General features: G+C 56.3%; 2 protein-coding genes across 5 annotated transcripts in view; both read right to left on the reverse strand.

Annotated features, from left to right (window-relative positions):
* Nucleotides 1-658: 658 nt before the first annotated feature.
* On the reverse strand, nt 659-11810 carry SCN1B (sodium voltage-gated channel beta subunit 1). The gene is made up of 6 exons (XM_023197000.2): nt 10557-11810; nt 8723-8889; nt 7672-7912; nt 1841-1982; nt 1401-1472; nt 659-1310 (listed from the first exon to the last, which is right to left on the reverse strand). The coding sequence occupies exons 1-5, from the start codon at nt 10594-10596 to the stop codon at nt 1406-1408; spliced, it is 657 nt and encodes a 218-aa protein (XP_023052768.1). The 5' UTR covers nt 10597-11810; the 3' UTR covers nt 659-1310; nt 1401-1405.
* Nucleotides 11811-14876: 3066 nt separating this feature from the next.
* The window catches only part of GRAMD1A (GRAM domain containing 1A), a 31377-nt gene continuing 22091 nt past the window's right edge, over nt 14877-24162 (reverse strand). For all 4 annotated transcript variants that reach the window (XM_023196922.1, XM_023196919.2, XM_023196920.2 and 1 more), the window contains 8 exons: nt 22107-22225; nt 21883-22025; nt 19981-20084; nt 19726-19899; nt 19548-19635; nt 18241-18348; nt 18037-18157; nt 14877-15298 (listed from right to left, as the gene is read on the reverse strand). In XM_023196922.1, the coding sequence (XP_023052690.1) occupies nt 15206-15298; nt 18037-18157; nt 18241-18348; nt 19548-19635; nt 19726-19899; nt 19981-20084; nt 21883-22025; nt 22107-22225 (950 nt within the window). In that variant the 3' untranslated portion in view covers nt 14877-15205. The remainder of the gene's footprint in view (nt 15299-18036; nt 18158-18240; nt 18349-19547; nt 19636-19725; nt 19900-19980; nt 20085-21882; nt 22026-22106; nt 22226-24162) is intronic.

The raw sequence follows: 24162 nt of genomic DNA on the forward strand, positions 1-24162 counted from the left end.
CAAGTGGCCGGAAGCGTCCGCAGGCAGATAACACACTGTCCCGCCAGCAGCCAGGCGCGGTCCACGTCAGACCCAGGGCCAGGTAAACACCAGAAGCGCAGGGTCACTGCCAGACACCTGCCCGTGCTCAACCACACGCCGGACACAGTCAGCCTCGGCTGCTTGCTCCAGATAGGCCTCCCGCACAACCGGCCCCACCCGCTTACCCACACGTGCCCGCTGTGCCCAGCCAAACCCATCTCCACCGTACCCATTTCCTCCACTCAGCCCAGGGCCCCTCATTGGGACACGCTGGTTTAGCCTGGCTTCCTCTGCTTTTCCATCCATACCTGTCTCTCCTTCCCTTTCCTTCTCCCCAGCGCCCACCTCTCCAGAGACCCACACTGCTGGGCACACCGCACACCCCATGCCACCCCTGCACCCCAGCATCAGCCTCGATTCTCTTCCCTCCAGGGCACCTCCTCGCTTCCTGGCTCCGTTCTACTCTCCCTCACCCCTCATGGTCTCCGCTGAGCGAATGGCTCCCCCAACCCCGACACAGATCAGACATTAGTGTCTTCACCTGTGGGCCCTCAGGTAGGGTCCCTGGAAAGCGGGCTCTAGGATTCGGGGACGGGAATGGGAGGAAGGCGACGGGGCTCACAATCGAAACTATGCATCAAGTCCAAGAGTCTTTATTTCATGAACAAAACTACTTCTGTAAAGAGAGACGAGGCTGAAAGGGCCCCTTTCTAGGTGGCCACAGTTCAAGGCTGGTGAGAGAGGGCGAGGTTGGGCCGGGGCAGGAGTGCATTACAGGGAGGGGGGACCCCAGGTCCAGCCGGAGGAAGCAGGAGAAGAAATGATGCCGGGGGAGGGGAGTCGGAGTGGGTCCCAGAACCCCCTGCCCCAGACTGCTCCAGCCCATCATCGCGATCCCTGCCGCCGGGCAGGGAGGAAGCGGGGAGGGGCTGGCCCCAGAAGTGCATGTCTGAAGCGGCCAATGTGTGCAAATCAGCAAGGAGGAGGGGTGCGGGGCCGCTGCCCCCACCTCACCGCCCCCCTCCCCAAACAGGCAGCAGAAGCAGGGTGGGGGCAGCGGCAGTATTGCTTTACCCATCATGCATGGCGGTGCGCGGCCGGCGGGGCAGGAGCTGGAGGAGGCCAAGGCGGGGGTGCGAGCCAATCCCCCTGCCCCTCCCACCCCAGCGGCTCCGTCGGCAGGACTCAGGCTTTCCGGGGCCCAGGAGTGGCCACCCCCACACTGGGCGCAGGCGGTGCCTGGAGAGTCCCCATTAGGGCTGGCTCTTCCTTGAGGCGGGGCCCAGGGCCTGAAGGGGAGCAAGAGAGGGGGAATTAGGGACCTGGGGCACTTCGGCCCCTCCCAATCCCCTTCTCCTCTGCCCGCCCATCCGCCTTACCGGGGCTATTCGGCCACCTGGACGCCCGTGCAGTTCTCTTTGCTTTCGGAGGTGATGGCCAGGTATTCCGAGCTGTGGGGGACAGGCCAGGTATACAGTGACCCCATTATCAGACCGACCCAACCTCCAGGGGATGGGGGAAGGTAGCGGGCTCCACCCCAAGTACACAGGGCTCCTTAGTTAGAGGAGGGGCTACGGGTGGACTCCTCAGGGTCTTTGAGGAATCTGGCTGGGAGCCTGAGCTCCCGGGTTTGAGGGAGGAAGGGACTGGGTCTGACACCCCCATCCCATGTCTGACAGGGAGCGCCCCGCTCTGGGTGGTACTGAGATGGCGCCCTGGGCCGCTCCACTGCCTCCTCCCCGCCCGGCTCCGGGTGTTCCTCTCTGGCAAGTGCGAAGGTGCCCTGTGTGCCCTCACTCCTCGCAGCCACCCCACTCACGCGTTCTCTTGTGCAGCAGTCTCCGTGGCGGCAGCGATCTTCTTGTAGCAGTAAACCATCTCTGCCACGAGCCATATGGTCAACACGACGATGAGCACATACATCATGATCTCAGACACGATGGATGCCATGTCTCTGTTGGCTGCAGGGGCCAGGCAGGGTTAAGGGGGTAGCCCAGACTGCATGACAGCCTGAGTGCGCTGTGAGCTTGCTGTGTGAGCTTGGGCAAGTGGCTCGACCTCCCTGGGCCTGGTGTATGCACTGTGATTATTAATACCCAGCCTTGGGTGGGCCTGGTGGGGGTCACCCTCAACCTGCCTCCCTGTGTAACTCGAGGGCACATCTGTGTCATTCTGGAGGCCCTCCGCACAGTGCCTAAAAGCCGTAGCTCTGCAACCAGAAGGCTCAGGTTCAAAGGCTGGCTCTGCCACTGGCCAGCTGTGTGACCTTGGGCAAGTGACTCAGTGTCTCTGGGCCTCTGTTTCTTCAATTGTAGAATTAATACTTCCTTCATCAGAGTGCTGTGAGAATTAAATATGCTTTAAAATCCTTAGAATAGTGCTTGATCTATAAATAGCATTCAATGAAGATTCACTTTTATGAATGTTATTATTATTATAACTGGGGCAGTAAAGCCTAATGGTTAACAGCCGGGGCTCTGGGGCCAGACTGCCAGGGTTCAAATCCCAGCTCTGCCTCTAACTAGCTGTGTGACCTCAGGCAAAGGACTGCACCTCTCTGAGCCTCTGTAAAATGGAGGTGGGAATACTCAGACCCTCTCACAGGGTTGCTGGGAGAGGAAATTAGTTAACATCTGTAACATGCTTGGACGAGCACATAGTCAGCACTGCTGAAGTGCTGGCTATTTTCCGGAAACCCTACATCCTCTCTATAGCACTGGCTCTGCCAATTGCCAGCTTCTCCTTGAGCCTAAATTTAAACTGTAAAGGGAACACGTTCAGCCAGGGGACCAGAGTCAAAAGCCACTCTGGTGTCCTCGGCTGGATTTCCTAGGTGTCCATCCCACATCTCTGGCCCCCTCCTGGATGGCTGAGATCCCATTTTCCCTGCTGTCCTCAAATGGCCTCCCTCTGCTGTGAGTGGGGCACTTTCTGTGGCTCCACCCTGTGCAGATGGCACCAGTGCTTTCTGGGCCAGAGTGAGGGAGGGAGCGGGGCTGGATGCTCCCCCTGCCTGCCCTGCCCCAGCTTCCCTGTGGGAGGAGCTGGGACAGGGTTTCCTTCTCATTCCTTCCTTCCTTCCTTCATTCATTCTTTTCAACAGACTTCTTTATTTTTATAAGAGACAGGGTCTTGCTCTATTGCCCAGGCTGGAGCGCAGTGATGCAGTCATAGCTCACTGCAGCCTGGAAGTCCTGAGCTCAAGCAACCTCCTGCCTCAGCCTCCTGAGCAGTGGGGACTACAAGTGTGCACCACCAGGCTCCGTGAATTTTTTCCTTTTTTTTTTTTTGGTAGAGATGAGGCCTTGCTCTACGTGTGTTGCTCAGGCTAGTCTTGAACTCCTGGCCTCAAGAAATCTTCCCACCAAAGTGCTGGGATGACAGGCATGAGCCACTGCACCCGGCCTCCACAGCCATTATTAGTGGCTCATGTAGTGGGCACCTGCTGTCAGTCAAGCTCTGTGCTAAATTCTTTATCCAACCATCTCCTTGATGCCTCGGAAAACCTCAAGGACGAGTGCATCCTGGCTGCCCACAGTGGCTGGCCTCAGGAACCACTCTGAGCTGGATGCACACCGGATAAAGCCCCATCATCGAATTCTTGCCCCCGCTCCTGGAACTCAGTGCCCAAATGGGTTTAGGTAACATGGCATCTCACAGGCAGCCCGCAGATCTGAAGGCCAGCCGCGACTCTGCAGGCCGGATTTCTCACCCGCCTCAGACGCTGCTGCGCCTCAAGGCATTTTCCACTCATGTTGTGTGGATCCAAAATAGGATTACTGTCCCCATGGGTCCCCATCTGCCTGCTCCTACCACTGGTGGGCAGCCCCTAGCAGCTTCCCAGCATCTTCTCCACCTCTTCCAGGTCAGTGAAGTTCTCACCACCATGACCCGTCGCCTCCTCCTGTGGAAATGACATGGCTCGTTCCTCAGGGGTCATTACCAGGAGGCAATATAGGTTGATGGGCAATACTGAAACTGCAGCGAGATGGTGGATAAAAATAATAGAAAGGTCAGTGTGGTGGCTCACATGTGTCATCCCAGCATTTTGGGAGGCCAAGGTCGGTGAATCAATGGAGGCCAGGAGTTCAAGACCAGCCTGGTCTACATAGCGAAACCCCATCTGTATTAAAACTAAAAAAGAATTAGCCAGGCATGGTGGCATGCACCCGTAATCCCAGCTACTTCGGAGGCTGAGGCAGGAGAATCGCTTGAACCCGGGAGGTGAAGCCTGCAATGAGCCAAGATCGTGCCACTGCACTCCAGCCTAGGCGACAGAGTGAGACTCTGACTCAAAATAATAATAATAATAATAATAGGCCGGGCATGGTAGCTCACACCTGTAATCACGGCACTTTGGGAGGCTGAGGCGGGTGATCACCTGAGGTCATGAGTTCAAGACCAGCCTGGCCAACATGGTAAAACCCCGTCTCTACTTCAAGTACAAAAATTAGCTGGGCATGGTGGAGTGCACCTGTTATCCCACCTACTTACGAGGCTAAGGCAGGAGAATCGCTTGAGCCCGGAAGGTGCAGTGAGCCGAGATTGTGCCACTGCACTCCAGCCTGCCTGGGTGACAGAGCGAGTCTCCATGACAAAAATAATAATAAGGAACGGCAGGCAGTGCTACAAATACAGTAATATTGTGGTATTGTGGGTAATGAAAAAATACAGTAGCACAGTGAGTCATGTTAAAAATACTGTAGTATCAGGGGTGATGAAGAATATAGTATAGTATAGAATGGAATATTTTTAAATGCTACAATAGGATTGATTTTTAAAATACTATAGCATAGCATGGTGGATAATAAAAATACCCACCATGGTGGGGAATGTTAAAAATACTCTAGCATGGGCCGGGCGCGATGGCTCAAGCCTGTAATCCCAGCACTTTGGGAGGCCGAGACGGGCGGATCACGAGGTCAGGAGATCGAGACCATCCTGGCTAACACGGTGAAACCCCCTCTCTACTAAAAAAATACAAAAAAAAAAAAAAAAACTAGCCGGGCGAGGTGGCGGGAGCCTGTAGTCCCAGCTACTCGGGAGGCTGAGGCAGGAGAATGGCATAAACCCGGGAGGCGGAGCTTGCTGTGAGCTGAGATCCGGCCACTGCGCTCCAGCCTGGGCGACAGAGCGAGACTACGTCTCACAAAAACAAACAAACAAACAAACAAAAATACTCTAGCATGATGGATTATAATAAAAATACTGCAGGCCAGGTGGGGAGGCTCACTCCTGTAATCCCAGCACTTACGGCAGCTAAGGAGGGAAGATTGTTTGAGGCCAGGAGTTCAAGACCATCCTGGGCAACATAGCAAGATCCAGTCTCTACCAAAAAAAGACATATATATATATATATATAGCTGGGCATAGTGACTCACACCTGTAGTCCCAGCTACTTGGGAGGCTCAAGCAGGAGGATCGCTGGATTTGGGGAGTTTCAGGCTGCAGTGGGCTATGATTATGCCACAGTATCCCAGCCTGGGCAACAGAGCGAGACGTGGTTTCTCTTTAACAAAAAACAAAAAACTGCTGTGTTTGGCAATATTATGATAGTATAATATATTGTGTAATATAAAATATACCATAGTGGGTAATATAAAATACTATAATATAGTGGGTAATGTTTAAAAGGCAATACTACATATGGTGGGTAAAAAACACTAGAACTGGGTGGATAGTGCAGAAAACAAACTCTGCAGGGCCAACATAAGGAACTGCATACAATGGTAAATGCTGGTAAAAATCCGGGCTCTGGGATGTAGTGTGATAGCAGTGGACAATCCTAAAAAAGAGAGGCTCAGGCCGAGTGCAGTGGCTCATGCCTGTAATCCCAGCACTTTGGGAGGCCAAGGCAGGTGGATCATCACCTCAGGTTAGGATTTCGAGACCAGCCTGGCCAATGTGGGGAATCCCCATATCTACTAAAAATACAAAAATTAGCTGGGCGTGGTGGTGCATGCCTGTAATCCCAGCTACTAGGGAGGCCGAAGCAGGAGAATCACTTGAACCCGGGAGGTAGAGGTTGCAGTGAGCCGAGATCACGCCATTGCACTCCAGCCTGGGCAACAAGAGCAAAACTCTGTATCAAAAAATAAAAATTTAAATTAAAAAAAAAAAGAGAGGCTCTACTGGGTCATGGTGTACAGAGGACACAACACCCTGGCCAACTGCCAAACAACAAGATGGAAAGAACCTAGGTGGCTGAACAGTGCCCTGGGGCCTCCCACCCTCTCCCATCTCACCTCTACAGATTTGCAAGAGCAATAACAGGTTTTGTAAAACCCCAGTACTGGGGGTGTCTTTGTCACAGCAACTCTGCGGGCGGGGCTCCATCGTCCACATCTGCGGCTGACCCCACCCCCCAGCGTCGTGACGAACACTTGAGTGGCTCAGACATGCCTGCTGAATTGCATTCGGCTACACCACTTTGACAATAAACGTAAAAATGCTAATTATAAAAAGAAACCCACAGGCTCTGGCTGATCACAGAGTACAGTGAATCATGCCAAGAACAGAGACACAGTCACACAAGCTCCTCTGGGTTCAAGTCCAGCTCCCAATCACATGACTTTGGCCACATAACTTTCCCTCCCTGAGCCGTGGTTTTCTCATCTGTAAAATGGGGATAGGAAGAGCCCCTACCCCGAGGGTGGGGAGAGGATTCACTAAGGAACTCCTTGTAAGGCACTGAGGCCAGCATCCATCTCACGGAAAAGACGGGCAGTGCATGTTGCCCGTGAGGATGTGCGTGCCGTAGCCCCGAGAGACCTTCTTGCCACGACTTGTAGCTGGTTCAAACCTGGGCTATCTCCCCGACTCTAAGCCAGTGGCCACAGGGCGCTGGACAATTGCAATTGATGCTGAGCAGAAGATGGTTCAGAGAAGGGGTGGACCTCCCTCAAACAAGGGGTCCAGGGTGGCTGAGGCAAAATGATGATACATCCAAAAGCGCTGTAGATCCTTGCTGCTCAGAGGGTGGGCCCCACACCTGTGGCCCCACACTGCCTCACCTGAGAGTTTTAGAAAGGACCCTTGGGCCCGCCTCAGAGGTGTTGAGTGAGACTCTGCAGGCCAGCACGGCTCCCCTGTGGCAGGAGTGCAGAGGGGTGTGCGGAACTCTGCTCTAGGTGGCACGCTCCCTTGTCTCATCATGACAGAGGGCAGCAGGGCTGAGTTACTCAGACAGTAAGAACCGCCACCCGCACCACCATGTGCAAGGCTCTGCTGGAAGCCGGGCATGTGCCTGCAGTTGCTCAATCCTCATGACCCCCGTGATGGAAGAATGGCTCAAACCACACCCTGAGAAACATATCGGATTATTATCCTGGGCGAGCCCAGGACAACCCTTTGGCTCAGAGACAGAAGGCACCTGCCAGAGGTCATGCGGCACAGGTGACAGAGCTGGGTTCTGTACCCGGAGCATCTGCGGGTGAGACGCATGCTTTGACCTCTCCGTGGGCTGGAGGGAAACAGAGGCCAGAGCTGGAGTGGGCGGGAGAGGCTGCTCCCCTCTTCCCCCAGCCCGCTGCTGTGGGCGGATGGCTGGCCAGGCACAGAGCCAGCCTGTCCTGTCCGCTACCTGCCATCTGTCCCTCCATCTGGCTCGCCAGTGGGTGACGGCAAAGGGGCAGGCAGCGCCCGACTCACCTTTGTCCACTACCTCAATGTGGATCTTCTTGACGACGCTGGTGTTGTGCTCGTAGTTTTCAAAGAAGAGCAGGCGGTAGACGTGGCACTCGTAGTCGCCCGAGTGGTTGTAGGTGACGTTGGTGATGAAGATAGACAGATCCTGCAGGTCCTTGGTGCCCCGGCTGCCGTTCCACACCACGCGGCCCTCAAAGCGCTCATCCTCCTCCAGCTGCAACACCTCATTCTCATAGCGCAGGATCTAGGGGTAGCCAGGGGGGAGAAGGTGTCACTGCCTGGGCCTCTCTTCTTTTACCTGACCCTGATTCTATCCCCTGCCGTGACACCCACAGACACAGATGGGCTCAGACGCCTTGACCTCAGGCAGAGAGGGCACAGGGGTGGGGGCGGGGGCTAGGATCACGCCTGGAGTCATCCAGACCCTGCTTTTGCCTCCAGCCGAGATGCACATGTGCTCACACACGTTCCTCAGTCATCCTCTCAAGCCCCATCTGGCCTCTAGGCCAACATTCTCTGCAGTTCTTTCCCAGCCACCAGACACACTCCTCCAGCAGGGACAGGGCAGTCTGATCCCAGCAGCTGGAGACCCCAATTCTCCAGCACGTCATAGAAGTTTATGGTTCCCTCTCCCATATGTAATGCAAAATACACACATATTTCAAAGGAGGTTAAAAAAAAAGAAAAAAGTTCTGTCTTCCCTCCGTAATGACTATCCGACACATTGTTTGCTGGTGCCAAATAAGTCCATTGACATTTATTTCGTGCCAACCATGTGCCAGGTGCATCAATGCATTCGGTCCTCACGCAAACCTATGGGCTAGAGACCACTGCCACCCCATCTTTACCAAGGAGGAAACTTGACTTTCAGAGAGGCTCACTGATTTGGCCAAGGTCACCAGCTGGCCATTGGCAGAGCCAGAATCTGAATCCAGGTCAGCAATCACAGCATATTATTAAAACAAACAAACAAGCCCCCTCCCTGAGATCCAGCCCCACTGCCTCCCACACGCGGATTCCCGCCATCCCACACCCGTGCCCAGCACCCGCACACCTTGACAAACTCCTCAGTGCCCTTCTGGCGGAAGGTCCACTCGGTGAAGGTCTCAGCGGTGGTCTCGCTGCGGCGCTTGCAGGAGATGCAAAGAATTTTGAAGGTCATCCCATACACGGCCTCGGTCTCCGAGTCCACCTCCACGCAGCCCCCCCAGGCTGAGGACACTGTGGGGACAGCAGGCTCAGGTCAGGCAGAGGCACCCATTGCCCTAAGCAATGCCAGACCCCTCACAAACCATCTGTTCCCCCCTCAATGATGACCAGCAGACAGGACTGGATGCCAGGCTAAGCCCTGTCACTCACTGTGTGACCTCAGCAAGTCATTCGTCTCTGAGTCTCAGTTTCCCTCTCTCTTGTTGAAAGAAATGGTCCTCTGCTTCCAGCATTGGCTGGGCCCATTTTCACACATTAGGTAGGGCCTTGTACATGGGAGGCCCCATAGGGACTGTCAACGTTGCCAGTAACTCAGACTTTTTGCTACCCGAGTGCCCCTTCCTCAGAAAGTCCCTTGCTGGGGGAACCCAAGCACCTAGGTGGTACAACGACCCTTCCAGCTAAGTTAGAAGTTCAAGGTGGCAGTCGCTTTCACCATTAAACTGCAAAACCAGCTAGCTCCAGGAGAAATGGGTTGGGAGAAAAGAAGGTCTGGGGGTGGGGGATTGTGGGGAGGTGGGCACTGGAACTGGGGCTGATCCACACTCAGCCCCTCCTCCCAGCCCCACAAGCCCCTGTGTGAGCCATCCCCTCCCCAGCCTCCCCTGCTTCCATCATCCCCTCTTCCCCAGGGTCCTCGCCTCTAGAGCTCTTCCCACCCCAACCCCATCCACTACTCAAAGCTTTCCTGAGCTCTCTCCTGCCCCAGGGCCTTTGCACCCCACGGAATTCCAGTCTTAGAATTCCTTCACTCTCTTACCTGGCACCTCCTTCCTGCCTCCCAGCACACTGTAGCTAACGCTGTGTCTCTTCTGCTGCAGCCCTGTGCTGTCCTTGTCTCCTGATCCTCAGGACTTCTCATCCATCCGCCCCTGCTGCGGTCCCTTTCAGACTCCCAGAGGGCCTCTGTCTCAGTCCCTCCCATCTTTGTCTCTCTCAGGGGTCTCTCTGAAGGTCCCTTCACTTTGTGTCCACTCTCTGGGCTCAGAAGGAGACCTCTCCTAATCCCTTTCCACGTCTATCCCTTTTAAAACTCCATGCCAGATTCTCTCCCGGTGTTCACGGGCACCCCCATCTCCCTCTCTCTTCTCTCCATCTCCTTCTGCCTCTCTCAAGTTTCCCTTTCTCCATCGCGCTCAGTCTCTTAACTCTTTCTTTTTCTTTCTCTCTCTCTGTCTCCAATACCCCTCTCTCTGTCTCCGTCTCCCCCTTGACCCCCACGTCCCCAGCCTCCCAGCACACCACTCAGATGCTCTCTGAGTCCTTCTCTGTCTCTCGCCCGCTTCCTCCCGTCTCCATCTCTCCCTGTCCCTCCGTCTTTCCCGTCCCAGTCTCCGGGCGCCGCCTTCCCCCCCCCCCCCCCCCCCCGCCGTGGGTGTCACATTGCAGCCTGCGGGGCTCCGGGAGCAGCTGACTCCGCGTTTTCTCGCCCCCGGCTGGGCGCCTGCAGCCGCGAGGCTGTGCCAGCCCGGCCCCCGCCCGCTGGAGCCCACCCGCACCTCCACCGCCCTCCCCAAGCCGGACTCCCGCGCGCACAACTTCTGAAGCTGACTTGGCGCGGCCCGGGGTTGGGCCGGGGGCGGCTCTCGCGCGGCTGCCCCGAGTCCCGAGCGCCACTCCCGCCGCCCCACCAGCGACCCCGCGGTGCCCCCGGCCGCGCGCGCCCCCTGCGCACTCACCCAGTGCCGCGCCGACCACTAAAGCCAGCAGCCTCCCCATGGCTGCGCGGCGCGTGCTGCGCCCCCCTCCCGGGCCGCCGGTATTAATAGCGGGGCGAGAGGCGGCGGGACCCGGCGGCGGTTAGAATGTCCCGGGAGCGCGCGGGCGCAGCAGCTGCGGCTCTGGGACCGGCGAGGGGGGGAAGAGGGGGGGCGCGGCCCCCCCGCTCCGGTTACCGCCGGGGGCCCAGCCCCGGGGCCCGGCGTCCGGGCATCCCCGCCGCGCGGGCGGCGGCCGCTGCTCGGGCTGCTGCGCTGGCGCGCACAGCCGGGCACATCCGCTAGGTGCACCGACCCGGGTCCCGCTTCGGCTCGGGCGCGCTCGGGCGCGGACCGCGGTCTCCTGCGCACTGCAGCGGCGGCGGCGGCGGCGGCCTAGGGAGGGAGGAGGGAGGAGAGGGAGGGGGCGGGATGAATCACCGCGGGGGGAGGGCGCGGTCGCCCAGCCTTTGCCGCAGCGGCCCGGGAAGCGGCCGCTGCACGGGCCTCTCCGGGTGGCGCAGGGACCGCGACTTCTGGGGACGCGGCGGATAGTCCAGGTGTCTCCGACTCCGCTGGGGCTCTGAGGACCACCCCCCCACCTTCCCAGGGAGTCTGGAAAGGTCACCCCCAGAGTCACAAGAGGACTTGGAGCGCAGTTTGGGGACCGGGTTTCCGATTTCAAATGATGGAGGTCATCCTCAGGAGTTCAAGGAAGCGAACCTCCAAGTGATCTCCCCTCAGAGCCCTGATATCCCGGCCTGGGGGTCACTGTGCAGGGACCCCAAATAGGCATTAGAGGAGGGTGGGGGCCATCAGGCTAGGACTACAGCTACAATCCAGACCTCACCCAAGCAGGCGGGGCACCCTGGGGAGAAGCAGCCCCGGGGATCTGGAGGTGCTGTTTCAGGACGATGACCCCTTCATGTCTCTGATGTCACCTTCTACTCCTCTTTCCTCCCACTCTGCTCTGGCTGTTCAGGCCCTCCTGCTGTTCCCAACACAGGAACCCATTCCTGCCTCGGGGCCTTGGCCCCTGCCCTCCCCTCTACTCCTGCTCTCCCCGCTGCCCCACCACTCTCCCTCCGCCTCCATGGCTCCAATGTCACCTTCGTTAGGTCTTCTGTGTCCCTTCAGGGCAAACTGCCTCCCCCGCTCCTAACTTGACCTCCTTTACTCTTGTTGAGTGTTTTTCACAGCAGCCTCACTACCTGACATGTTTTTTTTTTTGTTTTTTTTTTTCTTCTTCTTCTTCTTAGGGTCTGGCTCTGTCGCCCAGGATTAAGTATAGTGGGGTGATCTCGGCTCACTGCAACCTCTGCCTCCCGGGTTCAAGAGATTCTTCTGCCGCAACCTACGGAGCAGCTGGGAGTACAGGCGCGCACCATCATGCCTGGCTACTTTTTTTATTTTTTAGTAGAGACAGGGTTTCACCGTGTTGGTCAGGCTGGTCTCCAACGCCTGCCCTTGGGTGATCCGTCCGCATCAGCCTCCCAAATGCTGGGATTACAGGTGTGAGCCACCCGTCGCCATCCCAGCACTTTGGGAGGCCAAGGGCGGGGTACGGGGAAGATCACCTGAGGGCAGGAGTTCGGGACCAGCCTGACCAATATGGTGAAACCCCATCTCTACTAAAAATACCAAAAAATTAGCTGGGAGTGGTGGTGGGCACCTGTAATCCTTGGACAACAAGAGCGAAACTCCCTCTCAAAAAAAAAAAAAAAAAAAGAAGGCCAGGCGCAGTAGCTCAGGCATGTAATGACCGCATTCTGGGAGGCTGAGGTGGGCGGATCACGAGGTCAAGAGATCGAGACCATCCTGGCCAACATGGTGAAACTCCATCTCTACTAAAAATACAAAACTTAGCTGGGTGTGGTGGCACAGTGGCACATGCCTGTAATCCCAGCTACTCGGGAAGTTGAGGCAGGAGAATCGCTTGAACCCAGGAGGTGGAGGTCGCAGTGAGCCGAGATCACGCCACTGCCCTCCAGCCTGGCGACAGAGTGAGACTCTGTCTAAAAAATAAAAAATAAAAATAAATTTTAAAAAACCCCCCAGATGAGGACACTGTCTTGTGTACCACCATGTCTCTTGCACCTTGAACTGTTCCTGGCACATTGCAGGTACTCAATCAATATTTGTCAAACAAATAAATGAAAGTCAATGTTCACTAAGCCCTTGGGATTTGCTGAACCCACTTCTGCCCCAAATCTTCAGTGAGTTCTATTATCCCCATTTTACAGATGAAGAAACCGAGGATGGGAGGGCCGCTCCCTTGCCCACAGTCATGTAGCTGGCCTAGGACGGATGTGGAATCCTGCCCCAGCAGTGGTAAGTGGCCTGTCCTACCAGTAGGTTCTGCCAAATGGAGAAAATGGAGGTAGGAGTTCTGGTCTGTCAGGACCAGGGTGGGAGTGAGATTCTCGGCTAAAGCCTCTAATTCTGGGTAGGGTAAGGTCTCAGAATCCCCCTGGCCCAGCCCTGCCCGACAAAAGGAGCTAGGGTGTGGGGCAGGACTATAGCAGAGGGGCAGGGAGCCAGGGACACCCGACACCTCTGTGGTCTAGACTTTTATGCCAGCGCCTCCTGAGCTGTGAAATTCCCCTGCAGAGAATAACCCTCTTGCTGTTCCGGGCCCTTCCACTGGTGGGGGATGGTAGGTGAAGGCACAGTGAGGACAGGCCTCAGCACTGGACAGGAGGCACCTCACAGCCCTATAAGCTATGTTCAGTGAGCACCTACTATGTATGGGCTTGGTGCTGTTCTAAGCATTCTAAGCACTTTACTAACATTAGCTCATTTAATTCTTCCTATAGGTGATATTATTATACCCATGTTACAAATATAGAAGACTGAGGCTCAGCATGGGTACCTTGCCATGATCACACAGCTAGAGGGTAAGAGGGGCTGGCTCTGCCTCCTATGCCACTCCTGATCCACTCTCCAATCCCTCCTCCAGTCCCCTGCCCCAAGCCATCAGTTAGGATGATTCCTATAGCCGGGGGTGTGACATGCCAGAGGTGTCTCTTTACGCCATACACTCACTCTGGAACCAGGACAAGGTTTCAGCGAGGCGGACCTGGGTTCTATCTGGACCAGGGACTTTGCCTCCAAACTCATTTCCTCATCTGTAAAACAGGGATCCAACCAACCGTCAGCCTGAATGGGCCGTGGTGGGGTCCTGAGGGGGTCAGGACCTTGCATCTAAATGTGGAGACCCCAAGGGTCAGGCCTGGAGTCTGCCTCCCTGCTGGGTAGCCTCAGGCGTGTACATCTTTGTCTCCACCTCATGGAGTCACTGTGAGAATAAAATGAACATCAGATCTTGGCACAGAGCTCAGTACGTACGTACTTGGTACTCACTACACGAGTTACTTTTTTCCCTCTATTTTTATGCAATAAGTGTAACATTTATTGAATACTTACTCCATTCCATCTGTGCCAGGCCCTGTTATAAGTAGCCACATTTATGAACTCCTTGAACTTGTAATAGCGGTTCTCAAAGTGTGGTCTGGGGCTGGGCATGATGGCTCACGCCTGTAATCCCAACACTTTGGGAAGCTGAGGCGGGCGGGATCGCTTGAGGCCAGGAGTTCGAGACTAGCCTGAGCAACATAGTGAGATCCCATCTCCAAAAAGAAATAAAAAATTAGCTGCCCATGGTGGCTGACACCTGTAGTCCCAGCTACTCAGAAGGCTGAGGTGAGAGGATGGCTTGAGCACAGGAAGTCGAGGTTGCTGTGAGCCATGTTTGTGCCACTGCACTCCAGCCTGGGCGACAGAGAAACCCTCACTTAAACAAACAAACAAAAAAGTGTGGTCTGGGATGGCACCATGAGCATCCCCTGGGAACTCATTATAAAGGCAGAATCCCAGCCCTGCCCCAGACCTACTGAACTGGCAATTTGGAGGGAGGGGCCCCACAGTCTGTTTTACATCAAGCCCTCCAGGAGATTCAAACGCAGCTCAAGTCTGAGAACCACTCCCTTCTAACAGCCCTGAGAGACAGGTACTGTCATTCTGCCCATTGCACAGGAAGGGGCACTGGAGCTCCAGGGGGTTCACCTGCTGCAGTTACACCACTGCTAGGAAGCAGAATTTGAACTCTGGCTCCCAGAGTATGTCCCCGGAGTTCCTGCGTTGACCTCAGATGATGTAAAGCTTGTGTAAGATGCTGGGGGAATTCCAGATCGTTTCAGTGACTATGGCCCCAGAACACAGAGGTCCCCTCCCCACCACAGCAGGATCTGAGTGTAACAGGAGGCTCCCACCCACTCCCAGGGCCCCACAGGCACAGCCACAGCCACTTCTGACCCTTTATTGGGGCACTATCAGCCCCAAATAAATATAATACATTAAACCCAGAGCTGAGGGAACCGTGCACCCCAGGAGGCGCCCCCCACAACCTCAGCCGGGCAAAATAAGTTAGTGGGGGGTCTGCCAGAGGCCGGGCCAGCTCCCTGGTCTAAAGTGCATCTCGGTTCCGCGGCCCCCACGTCTGCACAGCCCCCGGTTGGGCTGTGGGGAGGGGCGGGTGGGAGATGCCTGGCGCTCACACCGTGCCAGCAGTGGCCGCCGAGGCTCTGTGTGTCCATCTGTCCATGTGGGGGAACAGCTGCGTGGCTGGGACCTCAGGAAAAGCTGTCTTCGGGCCGGGGCTGGGTGTCGAAGGGAGGATCTGAGACTGTGATGCCTTGGTGCAGCTTCTCCAGCGAGAACTTCATCTGCGGGGAGGAGGTGAGCAGGGTTGGGGGTGAACGCTGGAGGTTGGGGGGTGATGTCGCCCACCCCCATCCTGCCATTGAAAAACTGAGGATGGTCTAGAGGCCATACTGCCCCACCCCAGGGTCCCTCAGTGAAAAGAGCAAACCCACGCTGCACCCAGTTTAAATTCTCAGAGGCAGCAGAGGAAGGGGCTTAGTGTGTGCCTGGCACCCCGATGGGCTGGGTTCAAATCCTGGCTCTGATCTTGTTACCTCAGTTAACCTCAGGCACGTCCTGTAACCACCCTGAGTCAAAATCCCCTCATTTGAAATACGGGTCTGTAACACATCTGCTCCATAGGATTATTTCAGGGTTCTGAAGAGCACTGAGAACCTGGTGTACACTAAGTGCTCAGCACATGTTAGCTGTCACCATTACCCACTCTGTGACCTCGGGCAAGCTCCTGAGCTCCTCGAACCTCTAGATGCCTCATACCACCTACCTATGTATAAAACCGGGATAACGGCCGGGCACAGTGGCTCATGCCTATAATCCCAGCACTTTGGGAGGCCGAGACCAGTGGATCACTTAAGGTCAGGAGTTCAAGACCAGCCTGGCCAACATGGTGAAACCCTCTCTCTACTAAAAATACAAAAATTAGCCAGGCGTGGTGGCGGGTGCCTGTAATCCCAGCTACTTGGGAGGCTGAGGCACGAGAATCGCTTTAACCTGGGAGGCAGAGGTTACAGTGAGGCAAGATTATGCCACTGCACGCCAGCCTGGGTGACAGATTGAGACTCTGTCTCAAAAAAACTGGGATAACAAGAGCGTCTTCCTCAAAGGCTGGCTGTGGGGATAAGGCAGTCATGCTTAAAACTTAGAACAGGCCGGGCATGGTGGCTCACATCTGTAATCCCAGCACTTTGGGAGGCCGAGGCAGGCAGATCATGAGGTCAGGAGATCGAGACCATCCTGGCTAACAGGGTAAAACCCCGTCTCTACTAAAAAATACAAAAAATTAGCTGGGTGTGGTGGCGGGCACCTGTAGTCCCAGCTACTTGGGAGGCTGAGGCAGGAGAATGGCATGAACCTGGGAGGTGGAGCTTGCAGTGAGCCGAGATCATGCCACTGCACTCCAGCCTGGGCAACATAGAGAGACCCAGTCTTAAAAAAAAAAAAAAAAATGGAAAAGCCCAGGCACAGGTAAGTGCTCAGTCTGCATCTACTGTGTGTACCAATCTGTGACATCAGCTCTGCACCCTTGGCAGTTTGAGAGGGAGGAAAATGATAAAAATTTAACTCAGGGCCAGGTGTGGTGGATCACACCTGCAATCCCAGGACTTTGGGAGGCTGAGGCAGGAGGATTGCCCGAGGCAACATGGTGAGACTCTGGTCTCTACAAAAACTTTTAAAATTGGCCAGGCATGGTGGTGCGTGCCTACAGTCCCAGCTACTCAGGAGGCTGAGGCAGGAGGATCACTTGAGCCAGGAGTTCGAGGCAGCAATAAGCCATGATCGTGCCACCGCACTCCAGCCTGGGCAACAGAATGAGACCCTGTCTCAAAATAAAATAAAATAATGCAGGATGGCGGGGCCCTGCTCACCCTCTCTGAGTGATGGGGCCTCAGCCTTCATCCTCTCCCAACCTCGTCCTGCCCCACCCTTCCCAGTGTGAGCCTCTCCCAAGCTTGATTTCAGGGGGGGAATGAGACTCCTAAAGATGAGCCTTCTGATATGGAACGGTCTGATGAAACAAGGTTTTCACTGTCACCCACACTTCAGCTGTGATGGCCTTGGAAATGCAGGCAATGCCAGACTCTCTGTTTCCCAACCGCCTTCCCACGTCCACACCTTCCCCAGTGCCCAACACTTGCTCTGACCCACCGCAACTGCTGGCCTGAGTCTCCTGGGACCTGAGGGCATTGCTGTGTGATGACATCACATTTATTGGGCATCTGCTTTGTCCCTGGCACTAGGCTCACACTCAGGACACCCAGCCCACATCCAGTGTTTCCTGTGGGCCTGGCACCACTCCCAATGTCAACTTGTCTCATCCTCACAACAGTCTTTGAAGTAGCATCAGTCATTATCCTGTGCACAGAGGCGGCCACGGCCACCATGGCAAAATCGCTTGCAAGAGGTCACACACCAGAACGGGAACCTGGTTGTCTGAGTAGACACTGTCCCTGAACTACACTGGGTGTCTGGGTGTCTGGATCCACTCCGTTTTGGAGATGAGACTTCAGGTCCTTTGAAGAGTCTCTCCCCTTCAGACCATGTGACCCCTTAGCTACCCCAGAGCTAAGGTAGGGGGTAGAGGGACCACACCTGGCCTGCCCTGGCTGCTGTGATGGGTCAGGGGTGGACCTGAGACCCCAGCAGGCAATGAGAGTAAGCGCCGTGGTCCCCGGTGCAGGGAAAAGTGTGGCCTCCAATGAAGCCAACCCTGGAGATGGGCACAAGGCAGAGTGAGCACGAGACTGACTCTTACTGCCATTGAGTGACCAAACCCAGCCGTGCCTAACGTGAGATGCCTCTGGACTTTTCTCCAGGACGTGAGCCAATCAATTCTTTCTTCCATCCACACTTCCGTGCTTTCCCCTGCAATGCTGTGGGGTGGGGACTCTGAGTGGCTTCCTCATTTTACAGAGGAGGACACTGAGACCCAGAGAAGGGAGGTGCCTGCTACATGGTGGGGTTTCAACACAGGACCCTACAGCCCTATAGCCCCGGGCCCTGCCCGAGCGGCGCCTCCTACCTCATCCAGGAGCTCCACGGAGGCCCGCAGGATCTGCCTCCACTTGTGCACCTCCACGCTGTGGAACTGCTTCTGTAGCGCCAGGATCTCGGCCCACTCTGTGGCCGTCTGGGGGAACTTGCTGTGGGGATGCCGGGCCTGAGCAGGGCCTTGGCCTCCCCTAATGTGCCCAAGCCCCCCCATTTCTCCAGGCTACCCACTCACCCCTTGGCCAGGGCCAGGCTGTGCCAGGACTCAAAGGTGTGGGCTGTCCTTTCCAGGGACCAGAGGCGGTAGAAAAGCAGGACGTTGAGGGCGATGAGGATGATAAGGCTGGGGACAAGGGTCAGAGGTCAGGATTCCTGGGGTCTAGATGCTCTGAACCCCACCATATAGCTACACCTTGTAGGGACACCTCTATCCCCCATTGCAGAGGAGGAGAATGAGGCTCAGAGAGGGTGAGACATGCCTAGGGTTGCACAGTCCATAGCAGGAAAGTCAGGGTTCAAATCCAGGCCTGTCTGATGCCCATACCCTTGACTGCCATGCCAGGTTGCCTCCCTGGGGGAGCCGGGGGGCGTGGGGTGGGGAAAAGAGGGTGCAACAGGGGGGGGGGGGGGGGGGGGGGGGGGCAGGGGGAGGACTCAGGACCCTACCTCACACAGATCCTGCAGCAGCAGCAGCGAGGGGAGACAGAGAGATGAGCACCGCCCGGCCTGCCCCCGACACCCCCAGCCCTCCTCGCCCTGGGCAGCTCTGGGCCGAGCGCACCATACCCCCTCACTGGATGAGAGCTGAGAGCTGAGGTTCAGAGGCTGAACACGTAGCTGGCCTGACCCTCAGCTCCCAGGATCTGCTCAACCCCGGGATCCGGCTTCTGTTTCCTCCCAGCGTCCTGCCCACCAACTCCTGCAGGCTTCTGGGCAGGCGTGTGCATTCTCCCTGCCCAAGCCCTTCTCAGCCTAGACGGTCTCCACCCTCGTAGGACGCCCATCCTGACTGCCCGCTGTGGCCTGGGAGGAAGCCGCCACTGGCCTCCCAGGGCTTTCCCACTCCTGGCCCTGATCCCTCTGCCCATGCATCCTCCATCCCGGCCCAGATCACTCTGGTCTGCTGTCAGGTCTATCTTTCCCTCAAGGTCACTGCTGTGTCCTCAGCATCGCCCCGCTTAGGAGTGGGCACAGAGAATGCAATGTGCATAAATGACCTCACTGATTAGGCACACCTCTCCCTGTGCACCTAATTCCAGAATCTTTGTGTGCCTGTTCCTCCAGAGAGCCCCCCTTGATCCCTGGGTGAGGTCAGGCCCCTCTGATCTCCCATAGCTCTCCCTGGCTCTGCTCTTCTAGCAGGGAAGGCTTCTCCATGACAAACCAACACATCCCAAACATCGCCTCATCTAATCCTTGCTGTGAGCAAACCCACGCTCCCACTTAAGCAGAGAGCCCAGAGAGGCCATGCACTTGCCCAAGGTCACACAGCCAGGAGGCAGGTTCAGGCCTGTGTGGCCACTGCTCCTGTCTCTTACTCACACGATGCTGATGAGAACCAGGGCATTGGGGATGCCTGCCCCGGGGCCCTGGTCCACAGACGGTTCGGAGAAGCGGGAGCTGAGGGAGCCTGCAGGAGAGCAGCTTGGAGTCAGATGGCCCGGCCCAGGCCCCCGATCCTCCGCCCACCCCAACCCGGCCCGGCCCCAACGGAACGTACCCGAGGTGTGCATGCCAGCCCGGGCACAGGGGTCAGGATCTGGGTGCTGGGGCCCATCCCCATGAGCCCGCCAGCTCAGGGGCCGCTTCCGCCGCCGCAGGCCAGATAGCAAGCCCCGGGCATCCTTCCCGCCTTCCTCCAGAGACAGCTTCTCGGCCTTGGTGAGCTCTCGCTCTGCGTAAAAGAGAGGGGGCTCTGGATGCCCATACCTGGCCAGGCCATCCCCCAACCCGTGCCCCGGCCTTCTGTCCCTACCCAGATGGTGGAAATAGTCTTCAATGCCACTCCACGAGTTCTTCTCAATGAGCGACTTCACCAGGCTCCAGGGCTGCTTTCGGTAGCGGATCTCAGAGGACACTCTGGGGTTGGGAGATCAGGGGAAGGAGGTCAGGGTCTGACTCTAGCCCTGGCTGTCCCATCCCCCAAGTTGAGTTCTTTCCTTCCCCTAATTCAGAGAGGGCCCCTTGTCACTCACAGACAAAACAGATGGGTTCCCTACCCTCCATGGCTTCCCTGGATACCCCATACACCACCCCGCTCAGCCCGAATGCAAGCCAACTCAGCCCTTGGTCCTTCTCCACCCATGCCCAGTACATGGGGAAGGCTCCAGGTGGCCTGAGCCCTGTCCACCCACTGACCGACATCTTAGCCAGACCTTGCCCCTGAACCTCTTCCATCCAGCTGCCGCACCCCAACTCCACATGGGCTCAGCTCAACACAGACAGCTCAGTCCCAAACTGACCTCCTGGTCTTTCCCCAAACGCATTCCTTCCTGCCATCCCCATCTGGGTCAAGGGCAGCCCTGTGATTATAGTGGCTCAGGCCAAACGCCTCGGAGTATTCCTTGCGCGCTCTTTCCCTCACCCCTACATCCAATCTCTCTGTAAATCCTGTCAGCTAACCCTACAAAACCTCTCCGGAATCTAACTCTTCCCCCTCCATTTCCCCACCCTGATTCAGCCTCCGTCCCCTCCAGCCTGGATGACCCCAGCAGCCTCCTCCCTGCTTCTGTCCCTGTCCTTGCAGTCTATTCCCACCAGAACAGAGGCAGCCAGAAGGAGCCTGGGACCACCTGAGTCAGGTCAGCCCCTCCTGGCTCAGAGCCCTGGCCTGGTTGCCCTTCCCTCCAGGTAAAAGTAAAGTCTTCACCATGAGCCACATCTGGTTCACCTTTTTTTTTTTTGAGACAGGGTCTTGCTCTGTCGCCCAGGCTGAAGTGCAATGGCGTGATCACGGCTCACTGAAATCTCCACCATGTCTGGCTAATCTCTTTATTTGTTTTTTGTTTGTTTGTTTGTTTGAGACAGAGTTTCACTCTGTCACTCAGGCTGAAGTGCAGTGGCCTGATCTCGGCTCACTGCAACCTCCGCCTCCTAGGTTCAAATGATTCTTGTGCCTCAGCCTCCCAAGTAGTAGAGATTACAGACATGCACCACCACCCCTGACTAACTTTGTATTTTTAGTAGAGACGGGGTTTCACCATGTTGGCCAGGCTGGTCTCAAACTCCTGACCTCAAGTGATCCACCTGCCTCAGCCTCCCAAAGTCCTGGGATTACAGGTGTTAGCCACTGCGCCAGGCCCCGGTTCACCGCTTTAATCTCAGCTCCTACTCACCCAATCTTACTCCACTCCAGTCATTGCCCCCGCCCCTGCCTCTGGGCCTTTGCACCTGCTGTCCCAAATGAGTTGCTCTCAGCTCCTTCAGGTTCTTGGTGAAAAATTTCTTTCCCAGCGGGCCCTTCCCTGACCAGCGTATCGGGTGTAAAAGCCTCCACGCCCTGCTTCTTTAGCCTGCTGTGTTTTCCTCGTTTTTCTCCATAGGCCTAACTGCCAGCGAATGCTCTGCAGATTTTCCTAATTATTTCTCTAGTGTCCAATTCGCTACTAGAACATGAGCTCCCTGAGAGAAGTGATACTGCCGGGCTTTGCTGTATCCTCAGAGCCTTGAGGCTCAAACACCCTCTGCAGATGGGAGGAGCCATCCCTGGACCACTGTTTCTCTACCCTCCACTATTCAGAGCACAGGGTCCTCAGGAACCCCACGCTTCTGTTCCTCCGCCAGGGTGGGAACCAACGCTCTGCTGTTGACTTGAGAAGTGGACAGGACGCCCTGGGGCCACCAGGGCATCGGGTGGAGGGGCCCAGTCACCACTCACCGGAGCCGTGCCTTGTTCCGAGCCAGACCCAGGATGCAATAGCGGTGGGCAGTGTAGAAGTAGTCCTGGTAGGGGATGCCCTGCGTCAACACCTCGGAGTCCACCACACACCCGCCGGCCTGGGGGCCGCGCCGGAACAGCGTCTGCAGGGACAGAGCTGGGGCAGTCAGGGCCACCCCACCCACCCAGCTGCCCCACCTGCCCGGCTGCCCCGCCTGGCCCACCTGTGTCTCCACCACAGAGGCGCTCTTGGGACCCAGTGGGTTGCTGATGGGGATGGTGTACGTCAGCACCCGGCGCTGGTGGCACTTGCTGTCCCCGCTCCAGGGGCTCAGGGTCACATCTAGGGGAGGGAGGAGCAGCATGAGGAGGCCACACCCCAGTCCTTTGCCCACAGGCCACAGGAGACTCAGCCTTCTGGGAGGTCTCTGGGGACTTGTCCCAATCCACACCCCTCCTCTGTGTCCCCACCTTCCTTCCAGGAGCCTAAAACCTTAGCTGTTGGGGTAGGGCCATCTCATCCACTGCTGCAGCCTCAGTTTCCCCCTTCGCACCTGTCCTGGCTTCTGCCCTGAGCGTTGGACCTGCAATCTTTTGAACACCTTCTCCTGGAAGGTCCTTGGACCCCTCGAACCCACTGAGCTCCACATGGCCTCAGCATCTCCCCAAACCTGCTGCATCTCTCAGGCCCCTACTCAGGGGTGGTCCAGGGTCCTCCAGGCTCCCACTGGAGCACCAGGCCTTGCCCTGGACACCCCCTAGTCAGACCCCTAGTTTGTTACCTACACTGTGTGTTCACCAAACCTCCTGAGCGTCACTCCTGGTTCAGCCCATCTTTGCCTGCCCAGTGCCCCTCCCAGCCTTCCTTTGAGTGTCTGGCCCCAGTTTCCTCATCTGGTCCAGGGGCATCTTGTTAAAGCCAAGCCTGACTCTATCCCTTCTCTGCCTAGAACACTCCATGGCTCCCCAGTATCCCTAGAACAGAGTCTGAGTTTGGTACAGTTTGGATATTTGTCGCCACCCAGATCTCATGCTGAATTGTAATCTCCAATGCTGGAGGTGGGGCCTGGTGAGAGGTGTTTGGATCATGAGGGTGGATCCCTCATGGTTTGCTGCTGTCTTCATGATAGTGAGTTCTTCCGAGATCTGGTCATTTAAGTGTGTGGCACCTCCCCTCCACTCTCTCTCACTTGCTCCCCCTTTGCCTTCCACCATGATCAAAAGCTCCCTCAGACAGCCGGGCACGGTGGCTCATGCCTGTAATCCCAGCACTTTGGGAAATTTGGGAGGCCGAGGCAGGAGGATCACTTGAGTTCAAGAGTTCGAAACCAGCCTGGCCAACATGGTGAAACTCCATCTCTACTAAAAATACAAAAATTAGCCGGGCGTGGTGGTGGGCGCCTATAATCCCAGCTACTCAGGAGGCTGAGGCAGGAGAATCACTTGAACCCCAGCTACTCAGGAGGCAGAGGCTACAGCGACCCAAGATTGTGCCACTGCATTCCAGCTGGGGTGACAGCAAGACCCCGACTCAAAAATAAATACATAAATACGTTAACGATCACACACTTAATGTCCACTCTGTCAGGCCTATGCAGGGCTTGGAGGCCAGTGGGAGACCAGGATAGATGAACTCCTGTCCTTAGCACCTAGAATCTTTTGAGAACAACAGAAAACATCTATAAATAAAGACCACACACTACCAGCGTGGTGTGAGTTAAGGGCAGAGGCTGAGTGGGGGTATGTGGGATCTGAGGAAGGTCAGGGAAGGCTGCCAGGAGGATATGAAATCAAAACCAAGTCCCGAAGAAGGAACTGAGGAAGGAAGGGGGTGGGGGCGGAGGAGCCCGGGAGAATGGCGTGGTATCAGTAAAGGCCCTGAGGCTGGAGGCTGACATTGGGAGAAGTCCCCTAAGGCTGGGACGGAGCAGCCAGGTGTGGAGAGGGGCAGCCACAGCACTGGGTGAGGCTGGAAGGGTTGACATAGGACCAGTCAAAGAACCTGGAAGGCTATGAAAGAGATTCAAGCAGGAGAGGAGCTCGTAAGATGGGAGTTTCTCTGTTTCTTTTTCTATATTGATGAGACATGTAGTATCTCCTGCAGAGTCAGGACGACTGTGCCTCACGTTGTGGGGCTACAAGGCCCTTAAAACTATGCTTATGTCCTAAAGGGGCTGGCGTGCCAGGCTGAGGAGCTCTGTATTAGGCTGTTTTTACATTACTATATACACCTGAGGCTCGGTAACTTATAAAGAAAAGAGGTTGGCCGGGCGTGGTGGC

Source organism: Piliocolobus tephrosceles, chromosome 21 (assembly GCF_002776525.5).
Source record: "Piliocolobus tephrosceles isolate RC106 chromosome 21, ASM277652v3, whole genome shotgun sequence".
NCBI lineage: Eukaryota > Metazoa > Chordata > Mammalia > Primates > Cercopithecidae > Piliocolobus > Piliocolobus tephrosceles.